Raw genomic sequence first — 26,066 nt, forward strand, 5'->3', positions numbered from 1 at the left:
GGTATGTACAAAACGAAGGAGAACAATGCCGGTCCGTACAAAGACAGACTTAATGAAAAGTCAAAGAAAAGATACGAGGAAAAAATCAAACCAGTGAAAGTGTTAGATCCTTACGAGCACACAGAGGGACAAAATACGTTAGCGTGCTGCCCAACTTCACCACGCTCATATTTATAATTATACGGTTCTTGGAGTGAGTGCATACACTCGTGAAGTTTAGTAACTTCAGGTCACTGCAACAAGCCCAGGTACAGTTTACCGACGGACGGGTACAGGACCTTGAAATGCACCGTGTAGAAAGTAAAGACCATCGTACGAACAAAGGTAAGTTTACCAGTCTCACAAATCGTCTTCATAAATACACATTCGTTAACCGTTTATTAATAGGACCTTTGAGCTCAATGGTAATTAATTAGTAGTGGAAATAATTTCTGGTACCCATCACAGAAATGTAGCAGTGACAATAATATTGTATGCTGTAATCGCACTGGGCAATTACACTCAAAAAAATGAAACGTTGACTTTAATTAAAATTATTTTGTCAACAGGTTCCACGAAATTGAATTGTGTTAGTTTAAAGCAAAAATCTTTAGGTCATCTAATTTAATAAACTTGCATTACAGTAAAACAATCCTTTTGAAGTGAGCCAATTTTATAAATCTATTTAGGATTAATTAACAAGCAATATTTAAGACCACCTAAAACAAGTTATGTTGTATGGACATAAATTATGTATCTACAGGTTAGATAGATTAGATTCGTTTTGTGAACACATTTCTTGTTTGTGGTTTTTAAATGTTAAATTTAAGTTAGATTAATTAAAATATTATATTTTCAGCAAAATTGTGCTTTACTAATTAGTTTTACACAAATCTATTTTGTCAACAGGTTCCACACAAATGAATTTAATACAAGCCACTTATTTTCTTTAATTTCCTTTATTGCCAAGACATTCATTAAACATTTCTTTAACAAAACAGCTGCACCACACATTATTAACCCATTAAGGTTAGTAACTAATAGTATGCACACAGATGCACCATAAAAATAACGATTTTAAATTAAATGTCTCTGCCAGAAACAGAAGAAAAAACATTTAAGATCACATAATAGGTTGACCACAAAGCCTTTAACAAATCAAAATGAACTGTTCACCTTAACAGCCACAATCCTGGACGGCATCCCATGACAAATTTGTGAAGAACAGAATAAACAGGTTCCAGTCACCAGGTTAGATAAAAAAAAAAGTAATAATAATAATAATAATAATAATAAAAACAAATAGTCTACTAATATTCCCAAAATGATATCACCATCCCAAATAAAACTTGAATAAAATATGCAAACATTATGATCTGACAATAAAACAGCTTGCCAGTTTTCAGTTTTTTGCAGCAGCTTAACAGAACTCATTTAACACTTGCCACTGACAGCATTTATTTTACCACTGTATAGGGAAAAAACTCAAGTGGCAAACATTTTAACATGGAAAGAATTGTTCTTTTTTAAAATGCGGCAAAATGCACATTCATCCTGTATCGTCTCTCAATGAAACCATTTAAATCTAAATACTTTGAATAATCTTTTAGTAGGCCCTAAACCCCCCCGCCCCCAAAAAGAGTAAAACCTCTGTAATTGCAATTGTTTACAAACAAATGTTTTAAATCTCTCTCAAATTTTGGTTCCCCCCCCCACCAAAAAAAACAACATTTTTTTAAACCAAATTTCCATTTTATTCGCCTCCCAAAAACTTCTGTCCATCTGACAGAACATTCATCCAAATAAAAGAAGGGTTGGATTATTCATACAGTTTATTCTTGAGCATCTGTACCTTTGTTGAGAGTCTGCTGGCATCCAGATGAAGGAAGACCTTCTGAAGTACCTCAAAGAAAGCTTTCAGTTCCCGAGGATAACTGAGATTGAGTGCATATATCACACCCATTAAGACCGCACACGCAGAGGCCATGTCTCCCAGGTCATGCAGAACTTCAACACCCTCGATGGTTATACCCACATCAGCTGGAGGAGTGCTGGCATCACCTCCTTCAACACTGATGGTGAAGATACCAAGGGTAATTTGTTCCAGCTCCCTTTGAACAGCTGTAGCATCAGAATCCTTTAAAACAGAGAGTAAAACAAAAACCCATCGCATTGGGAATTAGACACAAAAACACAGAAAAATGCATCCTTAAAAAAAAAAAAAGCCAAAGTCACCCTTTAATGAAATAAACACAATATCAGGAAGACTAATGATTCTGCACCCTGGTGCGCCATTATTTTCGACTACAGTTTTAACAAAAAATGTTAAATAAATAAATACTAAATAGAATCACCATTATATATATATGCATCCTCTAAGTATTATGTATTACTAACTTTTTAGTATTGGATTGCATTACATTGCATAACTCTTCCTGAAATGTGTGTATACATAAAGATTCCTGTTGAAAGATTTTATTATGTTTATGTATAGAAGTACATTTCATTTGAGGTTCTCTAGATGTGTTTGCTCTTTTTACTAGAGAAGTTACACTGTGCAAGCTCAGCACGAAGTCTATGCCATTGTATGTTATCTCTTCCTGCATGTGATGAAGTCTCTACTGTTATATGTTATCTCTTCCATTCATGTGACTGTGACGCAAACATGCTTGAGTATAAATAAAGGGTGGTGACTGCTGCGGAGTGTGAGTCTCCGTTTGAACTCTCACCCATGTGCACGTTAAACCTGCAAACCTGTCTGAGTGTCATTTATTCTGACCTGAGTTGCATTACAGGAAAACTCCTAACATTTCCCCAAAGCATTTAAACAGATTCCATGCAAATTATAACAATGTGACAACATTAGTTATTCAAGATTTGGTTTAATACAGATAAAGACTACGCTAAAATTACCAACCAGGTATTCTTTAAAGAGGATGCTTGGGTCTTCATTTAGGTAAAGAGGTAGTGCCCTGAGGACACACTCCCTCCTCTTTTCAATAGTTTCATTCTGGAGAGAGTGACAGAGGTACAGAAAGAGAAAACAGAAATACTTTAGAATGACACAAACTGACAGTATATGCAAAATGAATGACATATCCACTGCTGACACAGACATGTACACAAGACCAATTAATGATCACATGAATATTTAACATGTGGGCAGGGTTTCCACCATATTATACATATCCATATTAAGCAACAGAGGGAAAGACAAACTAATACGGCATCTTTTTTTGCATACCAAAATGGAACTTACAGGTACTATACACTAGCTGTTTAAATTTGAAAGTGATCTTATAATGCCATAACATTTTGCTGCGAACAGAAAAACGCACCTGTGTGGCTGGGGCCAAAATTTGCCTGATTTTCCTCCCTGCAGCGCCTCCTTTATTCTTGAAGACTTTTATTAGTTGGTCAGTGTATTGGTCAAGTTGTGCAAGAAACCTCGGAACCAGTGGAGCAGTAGTAATCCTTACAAATTCTGCTTCTACCTAAAAACATGTCAACAAACACAACATACTGTACTGTAACTATATTTATATATACTATACGTACACATATACATACTACTGGAGCCATTACAGCTTTTATTGTTATTTATAAAGATTCATACCTCAGCCACACTAAATAGTCCTGGCCATCTGATCTTGAAGTCGGCGATCATGGGATTGTTTTTGACAAGTTCCTGCCTCCTGTATGCAAAGGTCCTGGCCATCTTCTCTTTGATAACTATCTCATTATGCTTCTTCTTGACCTCAGTTAGCAATGCCAATCTCTCCCTTTCAAGGCTGTCCTGGGTCTCTCCAGCCGGATAAGGAGGACAAAAATTTACCTCTGCCTTTCTAGGTTTTTTGACAGCATATGCTGGGTGACATCGATCGGTTGGTTTGTGCTTGAGGGAATTAATGCTCACTTCTGGGCACCCCAAGTTTCTAAGCTTTGTCCTATAATTTGCCATCTTGTACTTGAGGCTAATCTTCCATCCGTAGAAACCACTGAAAGATCCTTGTTCTCTTAAGCATGGATGTGCTTTGATTAAAGCTTCAGCAACAGATTCTATTTCCAAGTTTGAAGGATATGCCTTAAACGTCATGATTTTCTCAGCTAGAGCTTCTAAAATGTCTGACTTAAGTTTGTGTCCTGGGTTCAGAAGAATTCCATTTGATATGAAAGCCTGGTTTGCACTTTGAAGTTGCATCTCCACGTCATACGGAAACTTTGGTATTTGGAATTCTGCAGGCCACTGAGATCGAGCAGTTTCGGAGTCAGAGGATGAAAGTAATAGTGTGTCAGAAGATGATAGTGACGTTTCTTCCCCACTTTGGTTCATCCCAACTTCACCAAAGTCTGAAGCATCAGTCAGACAGATGACTTTCACTGTGCTCTTGTCCTGAATATCATCCATTCGTTTAAGGTTGATAAACTCATTATCAAAGTCACTGTCCATGTACTGGAGTCTAATGTCCCCCTGAATATCAAACTGACGTTTGCTCTCATCTGAAAGATCCTCCACAGACTTTGGCATGCCCGATGCTATCGTCAGTTTTTCAGTATTGTTGGAACCAAGGATGATCCGCAGTTTTACTGGTTCAGCCATCATTCGATTCCGTGCTTCAGTCTAGAAAAGAAAAAATATATATACATGAACATAAATCCAGTAACTACGTACAAAATTGAAAGTATTAAAATTGAGATGTCAACATGTTTCACAACGGTACTTAACAGAGAAGTGAGAAAAATTCTGGCTAATCTCAACATAAACACAGATTAAAGGTTTTCTTGTCTAGAAGATGTACTGATGGGCCTAACAGACTGTTAGATTCAACAAGTCACAAGGAGTTAGTGGCTGAACATCACAATAAAGCCAGATGCTACTTTAGGTGCTTATGCCAGTGAGATTAAAGTGCATATTGAGTAAGGTATTAATTACAGCTGTTTACTCACATATTCATTGTGTGCTTTTGATGTAAGGATATCTTTTCAATGTAACCATTCGAAGGGGACCAATGAAGTAGTCATTTAATGGGTACTTCTCTGCCAGTTCATCATATGTTATGGTTGCAGTTCAAAGGCCCGGTAGTGCTCCCTAAACCAAGACGAAAACTTGCTGACAATGAAATTCAGTGTACCCTGAACAACACATAATCTGATTATCTCTCCAAATTCAGGCAGCCCATCAGTAAAACCACAGATAACGATCATTCTATTTCTGTAGTTGATCCCTCTATAGTCTGCACTTTTAGTCATGTTTACTTCTGTCATGTCAGGATACATCTTTTTGATAGGCAGAGAAATGTCATCTTTCAGAACCTCAAGTGGAACTCTTGATGCACTTGACACTTCAACTCCAGATTTCTGTGGATGTAATGAGTGTAAGTGATAGGCAATCAGCATTTGATGTTTCCTTGACAGTGTTAGAGCAACATTCTTGAAACACTTGGTATGATGAGCCACTTCCTTAAAAAAACTTTGTTTTCCCTCAAATCGCATTATCCATAATCCAACAAGAGGACCAAAACATCGGATCATCTGAGGGTAATGTTCCAAGTAGTGATGCTTTGGCAGAAGTTTTTTGTTGGGAAATGCTTCTTGATATTTCTGTCTGTGATCAGAAATTTTGAACTGAAGATATCCAATTGATTCTTCTGTATGGATCTGGGCAACAGCAAGTTCCACTATCTCCTTTAAATCCAAAATGATTTCCCACACTGGATCACCGTCAGGTATAACATCTCCAATCAAGAAGGGCAGCAATCTTAACGGAGTCCAATTTTCCGCTGCATTGCCACCTATTGTATTTTTTCTTAACAATGTTCGTGGAACAATATGTGGACGGTTTGTTTTATCTTTTCCCTTATAGGGAAAACTGACAATCACTTTATTTAAAGAGTCCAAAGTGATGTATTTTTTGGATATGAACATACCCAGACACTGTGCAAGTTCCACTGGAACAACACCTTCCAAAAGATCGTGGAGTATGTCAGGTGGATATCCAGTTGTCACATGAAAATGAGAAAGATTTTCCATCAGCACACATGGCCTTTTTACTCCAACACAATGCTTTCCACTCTCTACTGCATGTTTGACATGTTCTTTGTGCAGGTCTTTGGATCGAAGAGTAAACTCTCCAGAAAGTACCGGTTTGGTCTGAAAGTCGCTGAAGCGTCCTGTGCAAAATCGACAAACATACTCTCCTGAAAAGCTCTCCACAAAACCTGCAATCCCATGAGCACCTAGATTGTCTGCAGCTACACACTGTACCATGCCTTTAATATTTTTTCCAATCTGTGGGACAAATACCCCATGCTCCTCCAAGACTGCCAAATCACACAAAAGAGGTTCAAGCACTTTTTCATACCCATATTCCTTGACGTAGCTGCTTTTACACAGTATTGACAAGTAGATGGATGACAAAGAGGAGTGTTGGTCTTGGGATAAGTTGCTTAATATCCAGTAGGGCTGCACGATAAATCGAAAATTTATTGTCATCGCGATATCAGCCTGCGCGATGGGCCCATCGCAAAAGACGGCGTAAACTGCGATAATTGGGTACCTTAAAATGTTTACACACGTGCTGTAAAGAATTTACCAATCAAAGAAATCCATTTACACATTTGACCAGTCGAATAGAGCCCTTCACGGCATTAACCAATCAAATGGATTAGAGGCCCGCCTCCTACGCAGGTCGGGCGTGAACAACGCTGCAGCAACGAGTCAGAGTTGTAATGGCTGAGAGCGAGACGCGTGACGAGAATGCTACTGAACTCGTGGCTAAAAAAAAAAAATAGTACCTCACTTATTTGGAGGTACTTTGGATTTGATAAAGACGACGTTCTCCAAACACAGGTACTCTGCAAAACTTGCCGAACACTCGTGGCAACCACCAGAGGAAACACGACTAATCTCCACCATCATCTTCAATACAACCACAGAGAACTGTTTGAAGAGTTCCAGAAAGATAGGGCTAGCCAAACAAAGGTTGCTAATGTTAAGACAAAGAGCGCAGCAGTCCAACAGCCGTCTCTGTATCAGAGTTTTTCAAGTGGAATTCCTTATGAGAAAACGTCGAAGCGGTACAAAGAAATAACAGAGGCCATTACACATTTTTTGGCTAAAGACATGATGCCTATAAATACAGTTAGCAGAGAGGGCTTCACCAGTCTGATACATAAAGTGGACCAGAGATACCGCATCCCCTCACGAAACTACTTTTCACATGTCGCCATTCCACAAATGTATGAAACATGCCGCAAGACCGTCATGTTTGAACTGAGCCAAGCTGAAAACTACGCAAGCACTACAGACCTATGGTCAAGTCGTACAACGGAACCATATATGAGTTTCACAGTGCACTTCCTCACCGAAGACTTTGAACTGAAAACACGGTGTCTAGAGACTGTGTATTTTCCAGACTCCCACACTAGTGAAAATATAGCCCATGTATTACGTGAGGTGTTAGCCAGCTGGGATCTTAAAGAAGATCGACAAGTGTGCATCACCACAGACAACGGTGCCAATGTTGTGAGAGCCACGGAGCTAAACAACTGGGTCAGACTTCAGTGTTTTGGACACAGGCTGCACCTTGCAATCGGTAAGTTTTATTCAAGGCAGATCTTTTTAGCAATGAAAATGTGCTATACATTATTATCAAATTGATAAGGATAATGTTACCTTTTTAGACAACTTTAGTTATAAATTTCAATTAGTTTTTTTTTTTTTTTTAAAAAAAGGTTTTAAACATGACAGTTTTTTTGTTTCCTCTTATTTCTCCAGAAAATTCTATCAAAGATGATGCCCGCATTGCCCGAGCCATTGGACTTTGCAAAAAGTTAGTTGGACATTTTTGCCACAGCTGGAAAGCAAAGATGGCTCTGAAAAAAGCACAGCAGAAGCTCAACCTCCCAGAGCACACACTGATCACAGAATGCCCAACCAGGTGGGGTTCCAGGCAGAAGATGATTGAGAGAGTCCTGGAGCAGCAGCGGGCCATTTCTGATGTCATCTCAGCAGACAAGAAATCAAGACACTTGATTCCTACTTGGCAGGATCTTGAGGTACTGGAGTCTGTCAACCAGGCATTACACCCCCTGCAAGACTTTACAGATGCCCTGTCTGGTGAGAGCTACGTTAGTGTTTCATATGTAAAACCAGTCCTTCATCTGATGAAGACGTCGGTGCTTGCAGAGAAGGAAGAAGACAGTGATTTGACAAAATCAATTAAGAAGAAAATCCTCGAGTACCTGATTACTAAATATGAAAATCCAGCTACCCAGGAACTTATGGACATGGCGTGCTTCATGGATCCCAGATTTAAAGTCAGCTACACCAGCACTGATCGAGTCTCAGACATCAAGACCAGAGTGATGTCAGAAATGGAAGCAGTGGCACAGAAGGTATTCATGCATGCTTATATATAAAACCTTTCAATTCATATTTAGTCCAAAATGTTTACTTTTCTTATAATCTGCTTTCTGTTCCAGGAGAGAAGCTCCGCTGAACCAGAGGCCCAGACAGATGATCCACCCAGTCGTCCCCTGAAGAAGGCAAAAAAGTCCCTGGGCAGTTTCTTCAAGGCAGCTCCAATCCCTACCTCCTCTTTTATGCATCTCTCACAAGCTGTTGAAGCTGAGCTTAACAGCTACTTGCTATCCACGGCCATAGACAGTGAGGAAGACCCCTTGGCATGGTGGAAACTCCACAAAATGACATTCCCACAGCTAAGCAAGCTTGCAAGGAAGTATCTCTGCATACCTGCAAGTAGCTCACCTTCAGAGAGACTTTTTAGTACATCAGGAAACATAGTAACATGTCAGCGCACATGTTTAAAACCTTGGAGAGTAAACATGTTGGTTTTCCTTAACAAGAACTTGCCATAAAAAACATTCACTCAGGAAGGATGAATGCAAGATAGAGAAACCTTTTTTTTTTTTTCAAAAAATTACAAAAATACACTACCTACATTGTTCTTAATTGTTGATAATATTAGTCTTGGCCAGTACGACCACAAAGGTAGACAATTGTTCTTTGGTGTGTTCCCACAGCAGACAAGTTCTTACCTATAGTTTAATCTAGTAAAGTTTCCACTCCAGTTTTGACTTGCATCATAACTACTTGGTGAGTGGTAAAATGATGAACAACTGCATAGAGATAATTTGCAGTATAATTTAAGTTATGTTTATTTAAAACTAATTATAGAGACCGGGAAGGATGTCTTTCAGAATTCAAGCCTCAGAAATTTTTTTATGGGGGCAATGTTTCAATGTTTGACTGCACTTTGTTGTTACACTGCTAATACAGCAGCTTTCATTAAATAAAACTGTGCAGTAAAACGGAAATTATGTATTTGTTTTTTGTTTTTTTTTTGCTATTTATTTTATCGCAAGTCATATCGTTATCGCAGTATTGATCACAGTTATCGCACATCGCAGGTTTTCCTAATATCGTGCAGCCCTAATATCCAGTACACTGCACAAAGTTTGTGCTTCTTTCTTGAAGTACCGAGAGGGTTGCATACTTCAAAATCATCAATGTAAAGCATCACGGTAATTCTCAATTCATCAGCAGACAGGAACTGATTTTGTTTGAAAAATTCTCCATCTTGAAATGATCTGTATTCTTGTTGCATACTTTCAGTTTCCTTGGATTGAGCATTGTAGTTTTCTACTATGTCATCTACTATACCATTCTTTGTTAGGAGCTGTTGTAGGGTCTGCAGTAATGGTATATATTGGTAGGTGTGGTTGCTCTCCTTATCCAAAATATATTCAATTGGTTCAACGACATGGAACTTTTTGCTGAAGTACTGTTTCCGCTTAAAAGCAGTTCCAAGTGTACCCATATGTCCAAGTGTTTTTGTCAGAGGGTTAGAGATGCAGACTGCAGAGGCCAAATCCTCAATTTCTTTCACATTAAGATTAATATGACTTTGCTTTGTACAAAAATCTGTAACTATGGCATTTATTGCAGTCAGGGATGCAGAACTCATCAGGAAGTGCAAGTCCTGCAAAAACTCATCCACTGCACTGCTTGGAACATGGAGTACATTTTCCAGCTTAAGCAACATCACTGCAAATTTCTCTTCTATCATCCTCTCATCACTTTTAGAGATCCCAGTCTGAGACAAGTCTTGCACTTCCACCTGGCCTTCGTCAAATACTTCACTGTCTTCATGTTCCCCTTCAGGAGCTGGCCTGTTAAAACGGTCTCTTACTGTTACTATTCCACCTTTAAAGTCACTGTAAGAATAACCAAGATGTTTTCTATTTTTATGTGATTTGAATGTTCCATAGATGTTTGTCATAAATGTACAACCCTTGAACACGCATGGGACCGTTTCATTTGCTTTCAGATGCAAATTTATGTGACTAAAATACTCCTTTTCAGAGGTAACTTCAGAGAATCCACAAACATGGCAGCTGAATGTGGCCAGTGACAATGTTTGCTGTGATTTCTCTCTGTTATGAATCCTACAAAAATGGGACCTGAGTGCATTCCATGACTTAAATGTGCATGGACAACTAATATATGGGCAAGGATATGGGCGCCAGTGCCCATAATCTGGATGTTTTAATCTATAATGTTTAAGTAATTGGCCCCTAGTTGAGGTCCTTGCACTGCAACCTTTACACTGCCACATTCAGATCTGGAGAAGACATAAAAGTAAAGTAAACAAAACTTAACTCGTAAAACAGTTTTTTTTGAAAAAAGTATGACAGTTCACATACCACATGCAAGCACAGGCATACCACATACACCACATCAGTATAAGAGGGAGCAGGTAAAGGCCAGGAAAAAACTTAAAAATTATTGATTGAATTACAAGTAAATAAAATCTTACTCAGAAGAAAAGCAAGAGATTGACACTGCCATGTGCCAACTTTCTATAGAAAAAATTATCAGGTCTGTTGACCTTCTGTCTGTCCAGTTATTTTTCGTCAATAATTTCATTTAAAAAAAATGTAGTGTTTATTTAACAAAATTTAATTTATAACCATGTTGATATGTATAACTCTGCTAGGAAACATGCTGTCTTTACAGACCATTTTCATATAATACAGATGACTGATAGAGCACAACAATGGTGTCACAGTGGCTTCTGGCCCTCAATTTTTGGATTTTAAATGTCACAACTTCATGCTATCATTGTTATGCTATTAGACATTTGTGTGATTCTCAAATTACAATAAAGCAATCTCAATAAAGCAAGTGGAAAAATATCCTAGAACCCCTTTAGCTAATCACTTTAACAAGCAAAGAAACATTAAAAATGTGTCTTACACATTCCGCAAAGTAAGGATATTAACATGTTAGCAGTTAATACAATTGTTTACAATAACCTGGGATAAACAGGCACACTAAATTTTATCATTTGTACTATTATATCTCATCTTATTCCCAGGTTTGCTCTATGAGGGACATACTTCATCTGTGCATCTATTCTGAGCGCAGTAAAAAAAAGAAATGCAAGCTCAAATGTTGCATTTTGTGGAGAAAATTATTTTGATCTTAGAAAAGTTTAATTTCAGCGAAAAAATTTCATTTCTGCATGCAAGAAATGTATTTCAGTGTTTGCTATTATCCATATACACACACAATGACAGCCCCTCTCGCTCAGTTGTTTGCATTTGCTCTTGATCAGATCCGCTCAACTCTCTGTACACCGTTTTAAATGTGCCACACAACCAACCAATCACAGACTTGGATGCTAAAATTCTGATTGGCTGCTACAGTCTCCAATCAGCTTGCTAGCTACTACTTTCCAGAAACACGGTCCAGAATGTAGCTAAATCGAGTTTGGAGAGCAGAGATCTGAGCAAGAGCAAATACCAACTAGTGATGGGATTTCCGGCTCTTTTTGCTCGGCTCACTAAAAAGAGCCGCCTCTTTCGGCTCCGAACCGGCTCTTCAGGTTGTTTTGTTGCTTTAATTAATTTATTATTCACAATAATATAAAATTATGCACAAAAGGAATTACTAACGTAAAAAAGTGGTTTTATTTATATATGTTTATATATAAATATATGCGGTGGCCCCTAGAGACAAAACACGTACAAACTCCAAAACACATTTCTAGCATGAACTGAACTTCCAAAGCAGAGCTACTAGATCACTTAAATTACACAATTGAAAGCATGTGTGTATTGTTTGTGTATTTATACACAGGCACTCAAATATATTCAAATAATTTAAAAAAAAAAGTTCATCTACCTGTTACTATCACACACCAAATCCGGTCGTTGGTACTTGCTGGATTGTGTAGCCACAAGATAACAAAAGCTCAACACTGCGCCCAGCATCCTGGAGCACTTCTGTTGTCTTTTGTAAGTGTTTTGAGTTTTTATGTGCTTCTGAGTTTTTACGTGCTTCTGAGTTTGTACGTGTTTTGGAGTTTGTACGTGTTTTTACGTGTTTTGGAGTTTGTACATGCTTCAGAGTTCGTACGTGATTTGAAGTTTGTATGTGCTTTGTCTCTAGGGACCACTGTAAATATACTTTTATTTATTCACGCCACATAAAATGTAATAAATAAATCATATAATACAAAAATCAACTATTCACATTTCAACTTTTAACTATTTAAATTTTCAGCTGTTTCCTTTTACAAATTTAAAGTGAAAACAACACAAAACACTGCAAAACACAATTAAATATAAATTATAATATGAAAACAAAAAGAACATGCACATTCTCTGTCATATGGGCCCGCATGAATCCGCACTTTCTGAATCCTTTATCATCTGCAACCGAAAATAGTTGTGGATGATTACTATAGCTTTCTAATGTGAAGTTGTTGTCCCTGGCTCTCTTTCTCTCTCTCTCCTTCTGGCTCTGTTCCTGTGCTACTGAGTGTAACTACCGCCCCTCCCCCCTCTGCCCAGCGTAAAGCACAAGGCTCGCGTGCAGAGTGAAGCGGAAAAAAGTGCGAGAGAGAGGGTGAGAGAAAAAAAAAACCCCAACGAGCCGTCACGGCTCGCGATAAGGAGCCGGCTCTCGTCGTTCACGTCAAAGAGTCGGCTCTAAGAGCCATTTCGTTCGCGAACGACCCATCACTAATACCAACAACTGAGTGAGAGGGGGTCACGTCGTGTCCAAATTCATGTGTAGATGAATAATTGCAAACAATACATTTCTTGCACGCAGCAATGAATTTGGTTCGCTCAAATTAAAATGTTATTCACTCAAGAATTTTTTTCTCAAAATGCAACATTTGCGCTTGAATTCTTTTTAAAAAATTTTTTTACGTGCGCTCAGAATAGAGGCACAAAAATACCGCCCTAGATGTATACCTATACACACCAACTTTCCGATGGTCTCTCGGTTCCCTTGTTTGGATGACAGGATGAAATATCTGACATCTCTAACTTGTCTAAGACCCAGTAAAACTAACGCAGCACAAGCATAGACAACATATGTAACATGTCTTGTGCGACAAACACAACATATAACCATGCTCAATATGAAGATACTAGACAACATAGTCAAAGAAAGACGTGGTCTTACCTCTCACAAATGAAAATCCAACTGCAGCTTGCCGCCAAAACAACGTTTTTTCGATAAATTTCAAGTCTTGCGCATGAGCAGGCCCAAGCCTGTTATTCTTTGGTTTTTTATGACCTCTGTTGTTGGATTACTGCCACCTTGTGGATATATGAAGTATATCAATCCTAATTAACTTAAATTAAATGTTATGTCTTCAAGTAACACATTAGTCCTCTGTACAGACAATAATAGACACAATTATGTAGACTTTATTAGAAAAACATATTTTAACTCAACAAAGACATATATTTTAAGTAAAATGAAAATAAATAATTATTTTAAACTGAACAATTCATCCCGTTCATTTTTTTGAGTGTAGTGATACAAAACAACTGTTTTATCCTGTGAATAAAAGTATATGTTTTTGTCAGTGTACCATGGTAATAACAGAAGCGAAACGCAATATTGTGTCAGGACAATTCACTATTTATGCACAATAAACAAAGGAGCGACAATTTCTGTTCAGCGCCAGACTTGCATGTAACCTATATCACCAATTATGTTAAGAAAAATGACTCATTAACTACAACAGCAGACTGACCTTTGTGGAAATGCTTGGAGCAGACTAACCTGTGAGCTGGAGTGTTCTGGGACGTTATATTTTGTCTTTGAATGGCTGCAATCCAGTCGCCTCTTTGTTACTTCGGAAACATGGCTCGAACAATTTCTCTTCAACGACGTAATCCGATAACAACCGATCTCTTTACCCGTCGGCTTCCCGTGGCTGTCATGCGACCGGCTATTGCAGTTAATAATACAACAGCTTCTTGCCATTTTTTGTGTTTCTTTTTATCGCTGTATAACTGATTTCAATTGAAAGCCTGCGTGCGCTAGTACCTCTTGCCACGAGTTCCCAGAATTCTTTGCGGTCTTACCCCTGAGTGACGTCACATTTTCAATCTCTATAGTTAAAAGAACTTTAAACCAACACAGAAATATCTTTTTCTCTTTAAACCTTTTTATTTCAAAAACAGTCCAACTCTTTGTTTAACACTGTACAAAAAGTAATCAAAGAACTGTGCAAATTATTAGTAAACTGATTAGTTCAATAAAATAATCACAGTGTACGCAGGACTACAGCGTGGAATCATGCAGTAATAAGGAGGGGAAAGTGACAAATAATTGCATGTAAGGTCTGGCAGATTTTATTTTTTTAAAGAAACTAAACTAAAATGACACAAATTAAGAAGTTCAAAAAATACATAAATCGCCAATAAAAAGTAATGAGAAAGTTACATTTACAATAATGCCAGCAGAAAAGATGACTTTAAAACAAATGTTCAGAGAACATCATGCTAACATGCATTTTCCACATGAAGCCATAGCCTCCTATTTAGTTACTGTGTATTAATGATTTTAGACAAAAACCTGAGTGGAGTTAAGCTATTGATCATGTATACTGAACCTGGAAAGGTTCAGAACTCTTCTGCTCAAGAGTTAAACCAGCAGGATGTTTTTATTGTGAAAAAATTAAAGACAGTGTTGCATGCTTCAGTAATGCAGTGGAGAAAAAAACTGCACTAACCCATCTTATGTTGGCCGTTAATCTGGCCCATAGGGGAAAAACAGCATACAACACTAATTTGATAATGTCGATGACAACTTTACATTTGCTGGCAAGAAGTAATAGAAAAAGAACTCGTCCAATTTCTTCTTCATGATCTTGATAATGACGTTGTCACGGTATATACGCTGAACCAGCATGTCTTCTCTGGACAACACCAACAGATCACACCATGATGTGCCCGTAACCATCATCTCTCCCTGGATGTGCCAATAGTACGGGTGATTCTTATTCAACTGTAAGACTCCATTGCGACAGATCAGGAAAGCGCAATCAATGAAGCTCCGAAACTTGACGCATTTAGCATGGACCAGTCCAAAACTGTTGGTCTCATTGGAATCGTACACCAACCCATCAGGGTTCGCCCCCAGCCACGGAGCATTCGGATGAACGACAAAACCACAGGGGTACCAGTTGACGCACATTTGCCGACAATATTGCTGGAAAGCTTCATTTTTTATTTCCTCCTCTATCTGTGCTGCTTTGCTCAGAGAAAATCCTTTCTGAATCTTAAATATCAGATGCTCGATATTGCTTTGTCCCGATTTGAGTTTGCAGATCTCTCTGAAACGGTTGGTCAAGCGCAGCTTCTGCAGTTTCTTTATGTTCTCCCTACAGCCACGAGTGGATTTCTCCAGAGTGTGTGCTTCTTCCCAGGTGACCTGCATGGCATTTACATGTTCCTGCTCCTTGGCGCTAAGTGTAGGAATGGCAGACACTGATTCAAGTTCATGGTGAGATAGAGGAAGCGGCAGCCGAGAGGGAGCATCACTGTTTATCGTATAACCCTGACTTGATGGCACAGGGCACTGGTAGGATAGGAGGGAACCTTTGGGAACTTTACCAGAAGCACAGTCCACCCATTCCACATCTGTTGTGAGGCCCATTTTGGTTATCAAAGGCTTCTGGTCATCAGGAAAGTCCCTGTAGGCTTCTTTGAGCCTTTCAATAAACGACTGGCATTCAGATGGGACAACACTGGTGAATTTCATGGGCGTCAACCTGTACGACACATAATTATTATCATTATTATTATTATTATTTTTAGCAAGCTGGGAGGGTGATTATTGAGGTTCTTGCCATTCTTACCTTGGAAATTCTAGCATGGTTTTCTGCAGGGGGCACACTAGCTTCTTCCAAAGAATTTCACCCAAGGAAAGAAAGAGAAAAGAATTTTAATTGCTAAAAAAATACAAACAAAAGACAAATAAAAGCATCTAAAAGCATAAAAAGTAATTTCTGCAAATATTTGCAGATGACACCATTATGGAATCATGTATATTGAGAAAAAGGATTGGCCAACTAACCCTTCACTTTGGTGTGATGACACATTTTTCTCTAAACTTGTGTGAGAGCTGCTTTACCTTCAAAATGAGTGCCACTTATAGCTGTAAGCAAAGTCAGCATCAAGTTATCAAGTCATTGAATCATCAAGTTATTGAATAGATTAACCATTTATCTGGACAAAGTAATTCCAAATGCTGTTTTGCAGTACAAAAGACTCCAGACTCCTTACATACACATTTTTACTAACCATCAGACTTGTACTATTTTTATTTATAAAAATTCTGAAGCACCAGAAACTCAGACTGCACTCGCCCGCATTTCATCAATAGAGGCTGCTCATTTTTGAAATTTACGGCCAATTCATCGGTCAATATCCTAGATCACTTATGGCAGTTAATTCAGCAGTAATTATTAAAATGGGAAACAAAAGGTTCTCACAGTTGAACAGGAATGGGATTTAATCGAACAAACAAACATGGTGGTCAGAGGGCCTGGTGGCACCAGTGTCCGGCAGCCTCGCCTCTGTCAGTGCGCCCCAGGGCAGCTGTGGCTACAATGTAGCTTGCCATCACCAGTCTGTGAATGTGTGTGTGAATGGGTGAATGACTGAATGTAGTGTAAAGCGCTTTGGGGTCCTTAGGGACTGAGTAAAGCGCTATACAAATGCAGGCCATTTGATCGCTGAATCATCAAATGTTTTGGGAACAACAGTGATTGTATCACTACTGATTCAAACTAGCTGTAAGGATGTTTGTAAGGACTTCAGAGCATTACTCAGGCTTAATTTTACATCATATCTTGAATAAGCATGCATCAATAAATTCCGGATGGTGGTGTTAAGCTGCATGTGCACTTGAAACAATTATTTAATAAGTAGCGCTCTACTTCCAAGTCAAACCCATTAAGACTACTAAGAATGCAGACATTTAAAAAAAAATCCAGTTCTTCAAAAGCTAATTCACTGACACTTTTTATTTCCGTGAATTTGAGATGTCTCTTACCCTAAGTGAACTAAAGAAATGACAGCTAAGGGAAACGAAGTCAGCACAAAATGTGGATGGCCAATAAAACTTTCAGACGATGTAAATGCTGAGCAGACGAGCAAAGTAAAGCCTCCATAAAGCAAAAGACCCGCTGAAAGGTTTAGCTGACAGGGAGCTAGTAATGCAACATTTCACTGTAAAGCGCTGATGCGCAAACAGAGTCTAAAGGTAAAACTTGCATGGCACATTCTCGCAAACCTCAATGTCTGAGGTATGCAAAGCAACATGTCATACTGTAAACAAGTGGCATGGACAGATAAAGTTGAGTCAAAGGTTTACGAGATAAAAGGAGCAGCATTTGATGAAAGAAAGCCTTGGCAGTCCCTAAACATTGGAGTGGCAATATTCTTCTTTGTGGTTGTGCAGCAGTAACAGCAAAAGCACAGAGAGGCTTTCACTACATAGTAACAAAATCTCATTGGACAGCAGCCCTCAACCATCAGCTACTCAAAGAAACACAAGCTTAAGCATTTTTGATGGCACTTAAATTCATCTGCCTTAGTAATGCTGTGTAAGCAAAACAGCCTAAAAACATCAGAACGTAAAGTAATCTGCACAGAAAAGTGGCTGAAAATTCACAAGTTAGGAAGAGAAAGACTAAGGCTACGTTCACACTACAGGCGAAAGCACATCAAATCCGACTTTTCTGACCCTATGCGACCCATATCCGATCATGGTACGACAGTGTGAACAGCACAAATCCGATACGCCAATTATCAGTGCCGGAGAAGCGCCCAAGAAGACATTGTGAACACTTCCTGGCCATCCAGTGTAGATGTTAGTGAAACTGTTGGGAAGACAGCGTTGGAGAAACGTGAACATTTTATTTGTACTGTATAATCTGCAGATTCTGACAGAAATTTGCAACTATCCTTTGAAGCACCGCTCCTCTCTAAAACAACAATAAGTATAGTAGTAGTAGTAGTAGTAGTAGTAGTAGTAGTAGTAGTTGTTATTAGGCTATATGTAAATAACAAAATAACTTTATAACTTAAAGAAAAATTGGGAAACGTAAAGTGCGAAACAAGTCTTTATATTAAGGGCCATCGGTCAAACAATATTGTTTGCTCTGGGTCTAAACAGAGCACGTTGTGTGTGACTAGGGCTGGGCCATATTATACAGTTCACGGTAATACCGGTATAATGTTAGGCAACGATAGGAAAATGAAATATCGCGATAGAATATGAGTAAAACGCGCATGCGCAGTGCCTTTGTTTTCATACGCACATGGCCAATTGTTGAGTGAAACAGATGAACCAGAATTGGTTTGTAAAAATGGTGCAACTTCAGTGATGTGGAACTGGTTTGGTGTTTGTCCGTCAGATATACGACAAAGCACATTTTTTTGCAGAACATGCAAGCGGCCGTCGTTATTGTCGTACCGTATTTTCACGACCATAAGACGCACTGTACTAAAAGGCGCAGTCTCAGTTATGTGTGCCATTACTGTATTTAACACACACATAAGGCGCACTGGATTATAGGGCGCATACAAGTACTGTATGCGTATTTAAAAAATAAAGCGGGAGCAAACCTGAGTTCGGTACCTTACTCACATTTCTATTACCAGTAATCGTCATCATCAACAACACACAAGCATACAAATGTGCGTATTTAAAAATAAAGCAGGAGCAAAACAAAGTTTGGTACTCACATTTTTATCATCAATCAAACCCATCGAAGTCCTCATCCTCTGTGTCTGAATTGAACAGCTGCGCTAAATCTCCATCAAACATGCCAGGTTCACTGTCTTCACTGTCAGAGTCACTTTCCGTGCCGTGCGGCTCCTCGGAAATGATGCCGGCTTTTGCGAAAGCTCGAACAACAGTGCCATCAGACATGTTAGCCCAAGCATCTACAATCCATTGGCAAATTGTGGCATAACTCGCCCGGCGCTGCCTTCCACTCTTGGTGAAACTGTGGTCTACATCGGTCATCCATCGCTCCCAGGCCGCTCGCAGCCTTACTTTGAACGGGCGGTTCACACCGATGTCCAGCGGTTGGAGTTCCTTTGTCAGGCCTCCCGGAATGACAGCAAGCTCACAGTTCATTTGTTTCACTAGTTTTTTCACATCGGCTGTGAGATGGGCACGCATAGAGTCACAGATTAAGAGCGATGGTGATGCGTGGAAAAAACCACCTGGTCTCCTTTCATACACCTCCCTCAGCCACTCTTTCATCATTTCCTCATCCATCCAGCCCTTTTCATTTGCCTTAATGATGATTCCTGCTGGAAACTTCTCTTTAGGCAAAGTCTTTCGCTTAAAAATCACCATAGGCGGCAGTTTCTGTCCATTAGCATGGCAGCCAAGCACAACAGTAAAAGAAGACTTTTCATACCCCGTTGTGCGTATCGCTACCGTGCTGGTCCCCTTCTTCTCCACAGTGTGACTCACCGGGATGTCAAAAGTGAGCGGGACCTCGTCCATGTTTGTGATGTGGCTGGGCTGGATGTTTTTGTCGCCGATGTGTTTGCTGCAGTAGGAGCGGAAGATGGCCAGCTTTTCCTTATAATCCGCTGGAAGTTGCTGCGCTACCGTAGTCCTGGTCCGGATGGAAAAATGGCACCGTTTCATAAAACGAAAGCACCAAGACGGACCTCCTTGGAAATGTTCAATGTTCATCTCTTCAGCTAGTGAAACTGCTTTTAGCCGAATGGTGACCATCGAAACGCTTCTCCCGCTCGTTCTTTGCTCGATGATCCACCGCTCGAGTCTTTCCTCCAACTCGGGCCACCTCGCCTTATGTCCGCGGAAACTCAGCTGCGTTTTCTTGACCTGCCGGAGCTTGTTTTCTAGCTTCCTCCAATTGCGAACCATCGATTCGTTAATCTTAAATTCTCTCGCCGCTGCTCGATTTCCATGTTCCTCCGCATAGCTGATGGCCTTCAGTTTAAACTGTGCTTCGTAAGCGTGTCTCTTCGCCATTTTCAGGGTTGTTAAAACAACGATGTCCTGCATAACGCACATACCAGTTCTTTTATACAGGTATGTGCAATAAAGTCAACGCACACACTTCACCCTGTAGCGTTCTCATGGTGTTCTCTACTACGTCCTCATTACAACACACAGGGTGCACTGTGCTACAGGGCGCGCCGTACTTTTTGAAGAAAATCTAAGACTTTTAAGTGCGCCTTATGGTCGTGAAAATACGGTATTTGTTGGACTAAGATGCTCTTAAATCTGGGAGTAATCTGAGTCCTAAACTCTGTATGTTTCAGGTCAAACGAACACTGCAGCATCACTGAGAGTTAAAAACTGTCTAAATTCTTTCATCTTTAATAAAACGATCAGCATTGCTTCTTTACCAGGTGAAACTATGAAGTTTAACTTCCAGGCATCCATGAAAACAAAATTTATTACATTTAACGGAGTTCGAAGTTAGCAGGAAGCTAGCGGAAGTTAGCTCGCTAGTTTCGCTAGTTACCTAAGCATGATATTGCATGTTCTGACTGAGATTTCTGGAAAAATTCTAACGTACAGCTCCACTATCACTTCCAACATAAATGAAGACAGGAAACTAAACAGCAGTGACGTTTGTAGGGTTACTGAAGTTGGGCTAGCTGGTATATAATGATGTGCTACCTGATCGCTAGCGACACAGCTATGTTAGCATAACATAAACAGTGAAGCTGGAGGACGAACACTAACACTTTTCCACTTATAAAAGTTAACCTTAAAGTTCCTGATAGTTAGAGACAAATGCAATCGCATGGCAGGATACTGTAAACGGACAAAACTTCAGTCAGGAGAACAACTGAGATAATCCATCCACAATACGAGGTTAGTCATTAATATACTGCAGCAACATGGGAATACAGCAGCTGCCAGAGAATTCAACATTAATGAATCAATGGTACAGAAGTGGAGGAAGCAAGAAGAATGAGTTTAATAAAGTTTGATTTATCTGACTGCTTTGTTTCGCTTAATGTGCCTTATAATCCCGTGCACCTTATGGTCCGAAAAATACGCACTGCACACTGCAGTTTAATGTTGCAAAGCACCTCTTTTTAACTTCAGTGGATATTATACATGGTTATGCTCAGGATGTGTCAGCCCATTTCTACTGGAAATGTCTTTTGGTTAAAGCAAGGAATTTGCATTTGCACTGTTACATTTTTATAAAGCTTTAATGTACATAAAAACCAGCTTCTTGTATAAGTGAAAATAAATGGAAGGTTGTCTTTTTGCGCTAGTAATGTTGTGGAGTTGTATTTTGTCTCGCATCAATTATATCGTCAGTTATATCGTTATCGCAAATTTTCAAATATATATCGTGATAAATATTTTTGGCCATATCGCCCTGCTCTATGTGTGACGTCTTCTTTTGCACATGCAGATCACTTTGAGGGTTCACACTAGAGCGTGTTTGCTGTCACATTTTATATGTAGTGTGAACAAGAAGAAAAAAAATTGGATTTGATCAAAAAATTGGAATTGAGCATTAAGACCTGCAGATCTCTAGGAACTCTCAGGTTGCTGATGTGTTGTCAATCTAATAAGTTGTAATCATTGATTTCTGTTTTTGTTTACTTATTTTATTGAGTGTCTGATTTAGGGGGGAAATGGTTGTAGTTCCAGGCTTGGCTATTTAGCATCAGAAAATAAAAGGAAAAAATAAACCCCAATAAAATAAACATTTAGACAATTGTCTACTTTTGGTGCACGTTTACTGAAAGGTGTGTGTGGGACCTTGGGAAGTTAGGAATAGCATTTTGGATTCTCAGCAAAGTTATTTTAGATTTAAGAAGCCAAAACTTACTTTTGTGTTTGAAGTTTCTGAGCCTTTTTTAAATATGTGGCTCTCACTTGTCCCTTCTTCAATCTGGCAATCTGCTTCTGACTCATCTGAGGTACAGTCTCCATCTTCAGCTGCTTCATCAGTTGAGCTATTAGCTGAAGCCTCAAGTCTGGTACCTGCCACATGAATCTGGTTTGTGTCAGTGATGTCTTCTTCTTCCTCTTCTTTTGATCCGTTTTCAAAACAGTCTGATGTAAAATCGTTGTTGGCTTCACCCAGCCCCAGATGTTGCTCCAAACTTATGTCACACTCAATATGCTCTTCTTTAACACAGACTGGTGTAATGAAGTTGTCAGCTTCAGTCAGCACTTGTCGCTGATCCCAACTTAAGTCATATTCTATTTTCCCTGCTTTAGCTATCGTAGTGAGGCCCTCTGATATTTCAAGGTCCACCCCGGTGTTAGGCTCTGAGGGCTGTTCTCCAGCGTAGTTATTAACATCTGTCATAGGAAATAGAAAAAAAACCCCATTACTGAATACATTACATAGTAATCATATATGTTTTGCTTTAGTTTGAGTCATGGTACTTGCCCCTTAACCTGAGATTCTTTTAACATGTCAACGTGGACATGTCAGTGAACACATAAGACATGGAAACAGTTTATCTCAACTATCCTTAGACTCTTACCATGTTGGGGGGGGGGGGGGGGGGGGATCAATAGTCACCATGCAGAACAGCTGTTATTGAGTTATTCACAATCACCAGCCACTCAGTTAGGTACACCTGATCAAAAGCTCTTCAACACAAGAGTGTCGGTATGCAGAAGAGTGTCTGTAAGCGCACAAGACATCAAACCCTGAAGCAGCTGGACTAAAGCAGCAGAAGACCACACTAGATGCAACTCTAATCAGTCAATAATAGGAAACTGAGGCTAGCCAACTGTGGACAACAGAAGACTGGAAAAAATTATTTTTCTGTTCCAACATCCAAATACAAATCATGCTTTGTACTAGGGCTGCCACGGTTAGTCAACTAGTCATTTCAGAGACATCAGTTCCCCACCAGCTCGATAGCTGGAGGGGGGGTTCAAGGCTCACTAGAGCCGGTGAGAAAACCGGACATCCGGCAAATCGTTTTCAAACTAGGGCTGGGCGATATGACCCAAAATTCATATCTCGATATTTTTTAGCTGGATGGCGATATAAGATATATATCTCGATTTTTTTTTTTTAAGCCATAAAGTAAGAACAAAAAGAGAGTTCTTAGTCAAAGCTGTGTCCCAGATGTCACACAGGCACTTTTATTAACATACAGCACAGATGTACATGAAAAATTACTCAAAATTAAATTATGAGAATTCATTAAATAATAATGCTCCATAAATAAAAGAAAACAAGGTTGTTTTTGTGCTAAACAAAGAGCTCACAATTGTGCAGTCAAAATGTAAACTAAAAGACGCTGAGCGTAATAACAAAGACAGATTTCACAGCTGCTCTGTTCCCAAGTTTTACTGTGTGACTGATAGCCTGGAGTTTGAAATCCGCTTCATAACCACCTCTCTTACAGGTGCCATTTATGGTCCTTATACACACACACAATATACGGTAATATTACGTTGATGCACAGTACGTATCACTCCGCGAAGCTCCTCGGTAGCCGTAATGCGCCGACAATCTATTAAGCGGTGCAGCTCCGTAGCTTACCAAAGTCGTACTCAAACATTTTTGACAGATTGCTGAGCGCCGTGTTCCACATAAAATCGGTTCGCGGCCATCAAGCACAACCAGAATTCATACATAAGGCGCGCTATCAACTTTTGAGAGAATGAAAGGATTTTAGGGTTAGCGCTGTTAGCTCGTTAGCATGTTTAGCTCGTTAGCACGTTGACGCCGTCCAGCCCCACGCATGGGGCGATGCGCAGTAACTCGTTAACGGAGATTTGCGTGTCCGTCTTGTCGCTGCCTGCACGTGAAGCGATGGGGGAGGAGGGGGAGTTGTCTTCAGTGAAGGCGAGGCGGAGTAACGTTGCGTAGAGACAAAAGTGGACGAAAGAGAGGCAAACTTGCGGCTCCACAACTATAATTATAACGTAACATAGACTATATCGATATAAAGGATATTGTCACATCTTATATCTCATATAAAAATATATCGATATGTTTTAAAAACTCGATATATCGCCCAGCTCTATTTCAAACCCACCGCCATCTTTCGCTACTCAGGTTAAACATGATATATAAGTCACTTAGATAACTTAAAAATGTTATTGTTTGGCTTTTTTCAGTATTTTATTTGTTCCTCTTCCTACTTTGTATCAATGATTCAGGCTGCTGGTTGTGGTGTAACCGTGTGGGGATGTAACGGTTTCATGGCGCAGTTTTAGACATCTTAGTACTAAAACACAAATGATCTCAAACTAGTTTCTTGAACATCACAATTGCTTTACTCCACTCAAACGGCCTTTTAAGTCACTACATCTCAGTCGAGCAGAGCAGTTTTGAGATGCGGTGGAAGGGGGAACGTGGATGTGCAGCAGACAAACAACAGCACCTGTGTGATGCTATCGTATTTTTGTGGATCAATATCTCCAGCACTTGACTGAATCCGTGCCATGAAGAATTAAAGCAGTTCTGTTAAGGTTAAATGGGGTCCTACCTGGTACTGGTCATTTTGTATGTGTTAGACTGATGGGTTACTACCTATGAAACATGTCCGCAGTAGTTTAGTGGTAAAGGCCAATCGAGGTAAAGTTAATTAACAGCTTTATAACGTGAGGGGGCCCTTTAGTATTAGTCTTAACTAACTAACTAAAGCATTAAATTACGCACCCATCACACACACGTCCTACAGTATTTACACACGGTGTCGCATTAAGCTTGCAATGCTTTAATTTAACAATTCCTCTTCAAGTGTAGCTAATACAGGTCAGTCAACTGGAAACGCAAGGATCCAAAAGCAACAAACCTATCCTGTGTAACTTTATCTCGGGGTTGAGGACCATGTGCAGAATGTCCCGCAGGCGCTTGTTTTCCTCACAGCACTCCACGACGATACTTTCAACTTCACCAAACACCTCCATGGCCACGGCGGTGAGGCGTTCAGTCAAAAAGCTCCGAAAGCCCTGGAGTCTAACGCTCGACATTTTGGACTATTATTATCTACACAACGCCTGAGTTCATCCGCGTGAACACGCTCAAACAAAAGAAAACAAACGGAATTTCACAAAGGCGACTTCCTGTAGGAAAAGTCTTCTTCGGTGGATTTCGTGGGTTACATTAGCGCCCTCTTCTGATAGCGCGCAATCTACAAGGAGAAGTACAGATTATAAAGACTAAAGAGGAAATAAAATTTTGAGATTACGGTCGAAATTTTAAGATTAAAGTCGAAATAATATTTTGAAAAAAAGTTGCCATTTTGAGATTACAGTCGAAATGTTATTTTAAGCAATTTTAAGATTGAAGTCAAAATAATAATTTGAGAAAAAAAGTTGAAATGTTTCGGTTTTTGACAATGACAATGACAATGACACGCCTTGTGGAACTAGGTGTTCTTCAATGGGCTAAATGTTCTAAAGGGTTTTCCTTATATAAAGCTCAGTGCATTCCTTCTTTTTAAGAGTGTTGCCAGATTGTTGATTTTGTCACTCCAAAAAAATGTATGCTTTGTCTGTGATCAGTTTATTTTGGCCCTAATGATGACATCCCATTACTTACATCAACATATCTGTAGACGACATACTGACAGTTCCAGTGAAAAGATCGAAATGCAAGTCCAGCATTTGGAATCGACCCCTGAGCTTTTATCTGTTATGTTTCTCACTAAATAATGAAGCCTCGCTTTTATGAAACTGTTTGTCAGTATTGATCGATTAGTTTAGGGCCTTCGAGTTTCCATGCATATTTTCCAAAG

General features: G+C 39.4%; 3 protein-coding genes across 5 annotated transcripts; 1 reads left to right on the plus strand and 2 right to left on the minus strand.

The window, feature by feature from the left end:
• Positions 1-1,672: 1,672 nt before the first annotated feature.
• Positions 1,673-13,583, minus strand: LOC146574014 (sterile alpha motif domain-containing protein 3-like). 2 transcript variants are annotated; one of them, XM_085273553.1, is made up of 5 exons: positions 13,483-13,583; positions 3,596-4,600; positions 3,318-3,473; positions 2,897-2,989; positions 1,673-2,116 (listed from the first exon to the last, which is right to left on the minus strand). In XM_085273553.1, the coding sequence occupies exons 2-5, from the start codon at positions 4,580-4,582 to the stop codon at positions 1,799-1,801; spliced, it is 1,554 nt and encodes a 517-aa protein (XP_085129679.1). In that variant the 5' UTR covers positions 4,583-4,600; positions 13,483-13,583; the 3' UTR covers positions 1,673-1,798. The 2 variants fall into 2 exon arrangements, with proteins under 2 accessions (XP_085129679.1, XP_085129678.1); XM_085273552.1 differs by lacking the exon at positions 13,483-13,583 and adding an exon at positions 4,927-6,789.
• On the plus strand, positions 6,715-9,577 carry LOC146574015 (E3 SUMO-protein ligase ZBED1-like). The gene is made up of 3 exons (XM_085273548.1): positions 6,715-7,573; positions 7,756-8,375; positions 8,463-9,577. Exons 1-3 carry the CDS (start codon positions 6,736-6,738, stop codon positions 8,856-8,858), a joined length of 1,854 nt encoding a protein of 617 aa, XP_085129674.1. The 5' UTR covers positions 6,715-6,735; the 3' UTR covers positions 8,859-9,577.
• An 876-nt stretch (positions 13,584-14,459) lies between the features above and the next one.
• LOC146574016 (uncharacterized) lies at positions 14,460-25,403 on the minus strand. Of its 2 annotated transcripts, none has more exons than XM_085273550.1 (4): positions 25,122-25,403; positions 22,178-22,656; positions 16,175-16,215; positions 14,460-16,087 (listed from the first exon to the last, which is right to left on the minus strand). In XM_085273550.1, exons 1-4 carry the CDS (start codon positions 25,297-25,299, stop codon positions 15,100-15,102), a joined length of 1,686 nt encoding a protein of 561 aa, XP_085129676.1. In that variant the 5' UTR covers positions 25,300-25,403; the 3' UTR covers positions 14,460-15,099. The 2 variants fall into 2 exon arrangements, with proteins under 2 accessions (XP_085129676.1, XP_085129675.1); XM_085273549.1 differs by having other exon boundaries at positions 16,175-16,218.
• Positions 25,404-26,066: the final 663 nt, after the last annotated feature.

This window comes from Mchenga conophoros, linkage group LG5 (assembly GCF_057382185.1).
Source record: "Mchenga conophoros isolate Kocher_MC1m ecotype Shallow Benthic linkage group LG5, M_conophoros_male_GT1.1, whole genome shotgun sequence".
NCBI classification, from domain to species: domain Eukaryota; kingdom Metazoa; phylum Chordata; class Actinopteri; order Cichliformes; family Cichlidae; genus Mchenga; species Mchenga conophoros.

Excerpts from the sequence above, each read along its gene's own strand:
- LOC146574014 (XM_085273553.1), bottom strand. The coding sequence starts at position 4,582 with ATGATGGCTGAACCAGTAAAACTGCGGATCATCCTTGGTTCCAACAAT. Across the intron at positions 3,474-3,595 it reads GACTATTTAGTGTGGCTGAG|GTAGAAGCAGAATTTGTAAG; the intron begins GTATGAATCTTT and ends ACATGTTTTTAG. Across the intron at positions 2,117-2,896 it reads TCCTCTTTAAAGAATACCTG|GATTCTGATGCTACAGCTGT; the intron begins GTTGGTAATTTT and ends TCTGTTTTAAAG.
- LOC146574015 (XM_085273548.1), top strand. The coding sequence starts at position 6,736 with ATGCTACTGAACTCGTGGCTAAAAAAAAAAAATAGTACCTCACTTATT. Across the intron at positions 7,574-7,755 it reads CAGGCTGCACCTTGCAATCG|AAAATTCTATCAAAGATGAT; the intron begins GTAAGTTTTATT and ends TTATTTCTCCAG. Across the intron at positions 8,376-8,462 it reads TGGAAGCAGTGGCACAGAAG|GAGAGAAGCTCCGCTGAACC; the intron begins GTATTCATGCAT and ends TTTCTGTTCCAG.
- LOC146574016 (XM_085273549.1), bottom strand. The coding sequence starts at position 25,299 with ATGTCGAGCGTTAGACTCCAGGGCTTTCGGAGCTTTTTGACTGAACGC. Across the intron at positions 22,657-25,121 it reads GATAAAGTTACACAGGATAG|ATGTTAATAACTACGCTGGA; the intron begins GTTTGTTGCTTT and ends TTCCTATGACAG. Across the intron at positions 16,088-16,174 it reads ACCATGCTAGAATTTCCAAG|GTTGACGCCCATGAAATTCA; the intron begins GTAAGAATGGCA and ends TGTGTCGTACAG.